Source organism: Staurois parvus, unplaced genomic scaffold, assembly GCF_062004578.1.
Source record: "Staurois parvus isolate SC_StPar_1 unplaced genomic scaffold, SC_StPar_1.0 ptg000059l, whole genome shotgun sequence".
In the NCBI taxonomy this organism is placed as follows: Eukaryota; Metazoa; Chordata; class Amphibia; order Anura; family Ranidae; genus Staurois; species Staurois parvus.
Genome location: NW_028317855.1, coordinates 14,081,056 through 14,090,228, shown reverse-complemented (window position 1 = coordinate 14,090,228; position 9,173 = coordinate 14,081,056). Strand labels below are relative to the sequence as shown.

General features: G+C 48.2%; 1 protein-coding gene across 1 annotated transcript in view; it reads left to right on the top strand.

The window, feature by feature from the left end:
• The first annotated feature begins 377 nt into the window (after positions 1 to 377).
• Positions 378 to 9,173, top strand: part of UST (uronyl 2-sulfotransferase) — a 405,047-nt gene continuing 396,251 nt past the window's right edge. The window contains exon 1 of the mRNA XM_089668626.1: positions 378 to 1,061. Within this exon, the coding sequence (XP_089524752.1) occupies positions 860 to 1,061 (202 nt within the window). The 5' untranslated portion in view covers positions 378 to 859. The remainder of the gene's footprint in view (positions 1,062 to 9,173) is intronic.

Below are 9,173 nucleotides of genomic sequence, written 5' to 3'. Positions count from 1 at the left end.
CAAAAATGCTGGACAAAAATGAGCATACAAAATCGCAACAAAACGCTAAAAAAACCCAACTCCAAAACGCAACACTCAGGTGTGAATGCCGCCTCCAAAGCAGAAGTCTGTGTTACTTCAGGTCTTCTTTTACAGACATTTTGTCCATTTTTCGTGTCCTTTGATGCCACAGAGTCACCTGAGCCTGGCACCATGCAGCATGAGAGCCAGAGCTGAGTGTCAGTAGAAGCCTCATCACACAGTCCCTGGCCATCGTCCTCACAGCTCAGTCCTGAGCCTCTCCACCTCCACAAGAAGCCCCCAGGGGTCGCTGGTGTGGAAATAAAGAGAAGTCATGAGGAGGAGAAGAAGAAGAAGAAGGAGGAGGAGGGGGAGGGGAGAGACTGAGGAGACATCGACAAATGAAAACAACTTTCTTCTACTTGCACACATTGGAGAAAAAAAAAGAACTTGCCCGGTGATATGGAGATGGTATTCTGATGCCACACTTCACCCTGAGGAGACAGAGCGGGGTGCACCGGACACGGCGGACCTCCTGTGTGCCCTGCGGCTGTGAGGAGAGGGGGAGAGGAGAGGAGAGCCGGGGAGGAGGAGGGCGGAGAGCACCCAGGACCGGAGCACAGGCGGAGGAGAGCGGATAGAAGGCACACAGGGTCCGGGGACTCCCTCACACACAGTCCGGGGACTCCCCCCCCTCCTGTCATCCACAGCCTGGGGACTCCCCCTCACACACACACCGTGTCCATGTGGCACATGGAGGAGACACTGTACTGACTTCAGGGGGCTCCCGCCAACTCTGCTCCAACTTGTCCAATGACACAGAAAGCGGCTCTGGTGATGGCTGAGCTCTTCCTGCCCTATGATGATGAAGAAGACCAGTAACCACAAACACAGCAATCATGTTCCCAGGGAAGGCTGCCTGTCCGCGCTGTCCCCCCGCTTCTCTCTCAGAGACTATGGCTTCTGCATGGCCACCCTGCTGCTCTTCTGCCTGGGCTCCCTCTTCTATCAGCTCAACGGGGGACCCCCTCAGATCCTGCTGGACCTGCGCCTCTACCTAGGTAAGCTGCATGCCTGCCCTGCACACTTCCTGGCAGTGACGTCTGCCTCCTGGGGTGACCTGTTGAGGATGTCTATGGATGCAGAAGGTGTAGCAGACAAGTCCTGGTGGAGCTGCAGGTGCTTTGACAGGACAACACATCTGCGTGCATTGATCTCCAGCCACACACTGTCATCAGTCAGGTGATCAGGTGCCTACAAAACACTTTTACCTGGGTGACATCTGATCCAGAAATAGATCACCTGCCTAATGGAAGCAGGACTGGACAGATGTCCCTTGTGTTGAGTCTTCAGCTCCATTCACAAACCAGAGCTTTCCGAACCCGTATGGGTGGTCATTGTAAATGGACTGCATCCTATTACATCAGGCTACCTCCGATCCGTCACCTGTAGGACCAGAAAAACAAAAAAGGGTGCAGACCTTTTCCTTTTTTATTTTCCTGGGCAGACTGAAGGGTAAGCGGATGTATATGGACGCAAGTTCATTTATGTGCACCAGCCAATAGATTTACATGGAGCTTCTCATCAGATCTGCCTGAAAACCACCTGATTGGTGGACCTGATGGGAAAACCTGTGACACTGAACTGTGATTTGTAAAACATTTTTATTATAGTGTGAAGTCTGAACTTTTATAGAACTAAACTCCTGAAAAAATACCTCCGCCTTCCAGCCTTCCAGTTACATTCCTCGCCTTCTGCTGTCATCTCCCCAGGCACAAGGTTTTCACCCTCTTGATTGACCTGTGCTGGATGACATCATCCCGTGTATACATGCATGTGCACGGGAGTCAGTCATCCCAGCACAGCCAGAGTGTGCTAGGAATGCACACTGAACTCTGCATACTAATGTAAGAGGGCACTTTTCAATGGGCAGCTAATGTAACACAGCGTTCAATGGGCAGCTAATGTAACACAGCGTTCAATGGGCAGCTAATGTAACACAGCATTATTCAATGGGCCACTAATGTAAGAGGGCGCTTTTCAATGGGCCGCTAATGTAACACAGCGTTCAATGGGCAGCTAATGTAAGAGGGCACTTTTCAATGGGCAGCTAATGTAACACAGAATTATTCAATGGGCCACTAATGTAAGAGGGCGCTTTTCAATGGGCCGCTAATGTAACACAGCATTATTCAATGGGCAGCTAATGTAACACAGCATTATTCAATGGGCAGCTAATGTAACACAGCATTATTCAATGGGCCACTAATGTAAGAGGGTGCTTTTCAATGGGCTGCTAAAGTAAGAGGGCACTTTTCAATGGGCCGCTAATGTAAGAGGGCACTTTTCAATGGGCTGCTAATGTAAGTGGACACTTTTCAATGGGCCACTAATGTAAGAGGGCACTTTTAAATGGACCGTTAATGTAGGAGGATGCTTTAAAATGGGCCGCTAACGTAAGAGGGCACTTTTCAATGGGCTGCTAAAGTAAGAGGGCGCTTTTCAATGGGCTGCTAAAGTAAGAGGGCGCTTTTCAATGGACCGCTAACGTAAAAGGGTGCTTTTAAATGGGCAACTAATGTAAGAGGACGCTTTATAATGGGCCGCTAACGTAAGAGGGCACTTTTCATTGGGCCGCAAATGTAAGAGTGCACTTTAAAATGTGCAACTAATGTAAGAGGGCGCTTTAAAATGGGCCACTTATATAAGCGGGTGCTTTTTAATGGGCCAATAATGTAAGAAGGTGCTTTTCAATGGGCCGCTAATGTAAGAGGCCGCACTTTACAATGGGCTGCTAATGCAACAGGGTGCTTTTCAATGGGCTGCTAATTTAAGAGGGCACCATTCAGTGGGCCGCTAATGTAAGAGGAGGGTATTCCATTGGCCACTAATGTAAGAGGGTGCTATTCAATGGGCTGCTAATGTAAGAGAGTGCTTTTCAATGGGCCACTAATGTAGGAGGCCGCTATTCAATGGGACGCTAATCTAAAAGAGCGCCATTCAGTGGGTTGCTAATGTAAGAGGGTGCTTTTCAATGGGCCGCTAATGTAAGAGGGCTCTTTTCAATGGGTCAGTAATGTAAGAGGTCGCTATGCAATGGGCTGCTAATGTAAAAGGGTGCTTTTCAATGGGCCGCTAATGGGTGCTTTCCAATGGGCTGCTATTCTAAGAGGGCGCCATTCAGTGGGTTGCTAATGTAAGAGTGTGCTTTTCAATGGGCCGCTAATGTAAGAGGGCGTTTTTCAATGGGTCGCTAATGTAAGGCTGCTATTCAATGGGCTGCTAATGTAAGAGGGTGCTTTTCAATGGGCCGCTAATGCAAGCGGGCGCTTTTCAATTGGCTGCTAATGTAAGAGGGCGCTATTCAATGGGCCGCTAATGTAAGAGGGCGCCATTTAGTGGACCGCTAATGTAAGAGGGTGCTTTTCAATGGGCCTCTAATGTAACTGGGCGCCATTCAGTGGGCCTCTAATGTAACTGGGCGCCATTCAGTGGGCCTCTAATGTAAGAGGGTGCTTTTCAACGGGCCGCTAATGTAAGGGGGCGCTTTTCAACGGGCTGCTAATGTAAGGGGGCGCTTTTCAAAGGGCCACTAATGTAAGAGGGCGCTTTTCAATAGGCTGCTAATGCAAGCGGGCGCTTTTCAATTGGCCGCTAATGTAAGCAGGCACTTTTCAGTGGGCCACTAATGTAAGAGGGAGCTTTTCAATAGGCTGCTAATACAAGCGGGCGCTTTTCAATGGGCCGATAATGTAAGAGGGCGCTTTTCAACGATCTGCTAACGTAAGAGAGGGCTTTTTAGTGGGTCGCTAGTGTAAGAACGCTCTTTTCAATGGGCCGCTAATGTAAGAAGGAGCTTTTCAATGGCCCGCTAATGTAAGTGGGCACTTTTTAATGGGCCACTAATGTAAGAGGGCGCTTTTCAATGGACCGCTAATGTACGAGGGTACATTTCAATAATGTAAGAGACACCTTTCAGTGGACCACTGATGTAAGACAGCAGTTTTCCACTGGCCTCCAGTGTCAGGGGACAATCTAATGTGCACCATCTGGTTCAGTTCCGGCAATCATTTGTTATTCATTTTGGTTTACAATTGTTATTGAAAATAAATTTCATGTAGAGCAAGGGGGGTGTAATAAAATGATCATTTTACTACACCTTGAACTGTGGTGTGAGTTTTCACAGGGATTCCTTAGGAGCTAAAAGTTATTTCAAATGTTCCTCCAGGGTAAATATCAAGAAAGACTTCTCTATGATCACTTCAGATCTTTCTTTGACCACTATTTGTGATGAGAAACTTTGTATAAATAACATGATTGTTATTATTCTTTAATAGCACTGTATAGAGCAGAGCACAAGTATTAGGGCTCGTTCACACTAGGCTATTTTGCCAACGCTTGCCAAACGCCCCTATAGCGTTTGGCAAGCGTTGGTCCGGTGTTTGCGGAGCGTTTTTAACGCTCGGCAAACGCTCCGCAAACGCCGCATGCGCGGTTTAGCGGCGGTTGCTAGGCGTTTGCCGAGCGTTAATAACGCCCCACAAACGCCTATAATGCATTTGAGTGGTGTTACCGCTCCGCAAACACCCCGCAACCGCGTCGCAACCGCACCGCAAACGCCGGCCGGGCGTTTGCGGAGCGGCACCATAGACGAGAATAGGAGGCTTCAAAGCCTCCTGACTCGACCAGAGGCGTCCGTTTTGCCGTGACGCAAACGCTCCTGTTAGAACAGCACCATGTGCTGTAATGTGCAGAATTGGCAGAGGCGTTTGGGAAGCGGTAAAAACGCTTCCCAAACGCCTCTCTGCCGCCTGCACACAAGGCTAGTGTGAACGTAGCCTTATTGGTCTATATTCTATATAATAACACTGGAAAAGAGCATTGACACATGACATGTTCCCATACTTGTGTGTTATCAGATATGTGAAAGATGATCTACAATTGGTAGTTCTGGATTATTGCACATCATGGTTATATGTAGTATGTTATTACACATGAATTTTACGCCTATTCTGCAGATTTGTTTTACTGTTGTAACAGACAACTTATATCAGTTGGTTAGTGAAGTCTGTAGCTTGTTGTCATGGTTAGCTGTAATAATCATTAACACATTAAATACATACTGTATGTGGCATACATTTTAATGGAGCATTATGTGCACAATAATTTTAAGTATTTCAAGTTTTTTTTGGAGCAACATGTGCTCCTAATGCAGAGAAGGTTTATTTATTTGGACATGCTTTTGTAGGTTTGCAGCTTTGGCTACTTTCCACAGTAGCAGTGATGCAGGGTTAAGTAAAGCGTGTTTGACAAAATATAATGATAAAGTTAAAGGCTGTAAATTATGTTAACACGCACTGTTATTTTAGCTGCTAAAATCTGTCATACAGGAGATATCAGAGCAGAGTTGCAACCAAGTGATTTGTAAAATAGCATAATTATTTGAACTTAACATTTGAGTGTAATATCAGGGGAAAAACAAAACAAAACAAAAATATATATACACTATATTACCAAAAGTATTGGGACACCTCCAAATCATTGGATTAAGGTGTTGCAATAACCTCCATGGCCACAGGTGTATAAAATCAAGCAGCTAGGCATGCAGACTGCTTCTACAAACATGTGTGAAAGAATGGGTCACTCTCAGGAGCTCAGTGAATGCAAGCGTGGTACCGTGATAGGTTGCCACCTGTGCAATAAGTCCAGTTGTGAAATTTCCTTGCTACTAAATGTTCCACGGTCAACTGTTAGTGGTATTATAACAAAGTGGAAGCAACTGGGAATAACAGCAACTCAGCCACAAAGTGGTAGGTCACATGAAATGACAAAGCGGGGTCAGTGCATGCTGAAGCGCACAGTGCGCAGAAGTCGCCAACTGTCTGCAGAGTCAATAGCTAAAGACCTCCAAACTTCATGTGACCTTCAGACTAGCTCAACAACAGTGTATAAAGAGCTTCATGGAATGGGTTTCCATGGCCAAGCAGCTGCATTCATGCCTTATATCACAAAGTGCAATGCAACGCGTCGGATGCAGTGGTGTAAAGCACGCTGCCACAGGACTCTAGAGCAGTGGAGATGTGTTCTCTGGAGTGACGAATCATGCTTCTCTGTCTTGCAGACCAATGGACGTGTCTGGGTTTGGCGGTTTCCAGGAGAATGATACTTGCATTGTGCCAAGTGTAAAGTTTGGTGGAGTGGGGATTATGGTGTGGGGTTGTTTTTCAGGGGTTGGGCTTGGCCCCTTAGTTCCAGTGAAGGGAACTCTTAAGGCGTCAGCATTCCAAAACATTTTGGACAATTTCATGTTCCACACTTTGTGGAAACAGTTTGAGGATGGCCCCTCCCTGTTCCAACATGAATGCGCATCAGTGCACAAAGCAAGGTCCGTAAAGACATGGATGAGCGAGTTTGGGGTGGAGGAACTTGATTGGCCTGCACAGAGTCCTGACCTCAACCCAATAAAACACCTTTTGGATGAATTAGAGCGGAGACTGTGAGCCAGGCCTTCTTGTCCGACATCAGTGCCTGACCTCACAAATGTGCTTCTGGAAGAATGGTCAAACATTCCCATAGACACACTCCTAAACCTTGTGGACAGCTTTCCTAGAAGAGTTGAAGCTGTTATAGCTGCAAAGGGAGGGCCAACTCAATATTGAACCCTACTAAGACTGGGATGTCATTAAAGTTCATGTCTGTGTAAAGGCAGGTGGCCCAATACTTTTAGCATTACCAGCCATTCAGCACAGGTGATCTCTCTCACACAGCTACCCCATCATCCCCCCTCCCCCTCGACATTACCCGCAGGGACTTCGTCACTGCTCAAACTCCCTCCAACCCCGTTCCCCCTCACTCAGCTACCTCCTCATCACCCCTCTCCCACGGCCCCACCACTGCTCTGACCTCCTCTCCCACCCCACCCTACATTCCTCATACTGAAGCTCCCCCAACACTCCACACCTTTGCCCTTACTACCATCGAGGAAGTCTCCAAGATCCTCTCTGATGCCCGCCTCACCACCTGCCTCCTCGACCCTATCCCCTCACAATTCCTACGACCTCCCTCCCCCTCCATCCTACGCTCCCTCACCCACATCTTTAATCTCTCCCTCTCCTCTGGCACTTTCCCCTCCCCACTGAAGCATGCACACATCACCCCCATACTTAAAAAGCCCTCCCTGGACCCCAATGACCCGAACAACCTCAGACCCATCTCCCTGCTCCCACTTACATCTAAACTCCTCGAGCGCCTCGTCTACACCCGCCTATGCTCTCACCTCAACGACAACAACCTCCTCGATCCCCTACAGTCTGGCTTCCGCCCATTACACTCCACCGAAACCGCCTTACTCAAACTCTCCAACGACCTTCTAACCGCCAAAGCTAATGGCCACTATTCAGTGCTCCTACTCCTTGAACTCTCTGCGGCCTTCGACACAGTTGACCACCCCCTCCTCCTCAAAATACTACGCTCCCTCGGCCTCAGAGATTCTGCTCTCTCCTGGCTCTCATCCTACCTGTCACAACGCTCTTTCAGCGTTACCTATAATGCTACCACCTCCCCCTCACTCCCCCTCTCTGTTGGGGTCCCTCAAGGCTCTGTCCTTGGGCCCCTTCTCTTCTCCATCTACACCTCCTCCCTTGGCCAACTCATACACTCTCACGGCTTCAACTACCACCTCTATGCCGACGACACACAAATCTATCTCTCAACCCCCCACCTCACCCCCTCGGTCTCTGCCCAAATCACACACCTACTGAGCGACATATCAGATTGGATGTCGCTCCACTTCCTTAAACTGAATCTCTCCAAAACCGAGCTTCTTGTCTTCCCCCCAGCCCGAACCCCACCCCCCATTGACTTCTACATCACATCCAACAACGCCAATATCAAACCCGCTCTGCAGGCCAGAGTACTTGGTGTCATTCTGGACTCCAACCTATCCTTCCAGCCCCAAGTCCAATCTTTAACAAACTCGTGCAGACTCCACCTCCGCAACATCGCCAAAATCCGCACGTTCCTAACCCCAGAAACCACAAAACAGCTCATCCACTCCCTCATCATATCACGACTCGACTACTGCAACTCCCTCCTCACTGGCCTGCCTCGCCGCTGGCTATCCCCGCTTCAGTCGATCCTGAATACGGCTGCCAGACTCATTCACCTTTCCAACCGCTCCATTTCCGCCACCCCCCTCTGCCAATCCCTCCACTGGCTTCCGATTGCGCAACGGATCAAATTTAAAATCCTAACACTGACGTACAAAGCTGTCCACCATACTGCCCCGAACTACATCACTGACCTAATATCCAAGTACCGCCCAGCACGCACACTCCGCTCCTCACAAGACCTCCTTCTCTCTAGTTCCCTGGTCTCCTCCTCCCATGCCCGCCTCCAGGACTTCTCCAGGGTGTCACCCATCCTCTGGAACTCCCTGCCCCAACCCATCAGATTATCACCTACTCTCCTCTCCTTTAGACGCACCCTGAAAACCCATCTCTTCAGGGAAGCCTACCTCACCCCCTGCTAACTTGCTGACCTCCTCCACTCTTCCTACCACTCCATCCCCCACAGCTATCTCCTCCTGTACCACTATCCCATCCCTTCTAGAATGTAAGCTCGAAAGAGCAGGGCCCTCGATCCCCTCATGTTTTGCATTGTATTGGTATTGTTCTGTCACATGTTCTGTCCCCCTTTGTAATGTACAGCGCTGAGTGAACTATTGGCGCTTTATAAATACTGTATAATAATAATATTAACCTAGTGAAGGGTGGGAATACATGAAACTGAAACTGTTGTCCAGTGTACTTACCTATGTACCCTCGTTTGCACTACAGCAGAAAGAAGTCCATTGTGTGGATTTGCTATCCTGATTTAGCTAGGTTAGCTACAGCTTTTTAATTGTCTTACATACTCCGACAGTGAGATCTTCATGCCATAATTCTCAAAGAAATAAATAAATACTCTCTTCTTGTCCACTTTGGAGTTTTTGGTGTTTAGAACTTAGAGTACCTTCTGCTGCATTTTTATATGAAATTAAAAAAATCCAGTAGGTAGACCAGGTTCCCTTACTAATGGCCACAGCAGGCATACAGACCTGATTCAAGCACAGTTATCTGACCACACAAGTCCCGAAGAGTTAACCTCTTCCCATCTGGCCCATGTCAATAAAC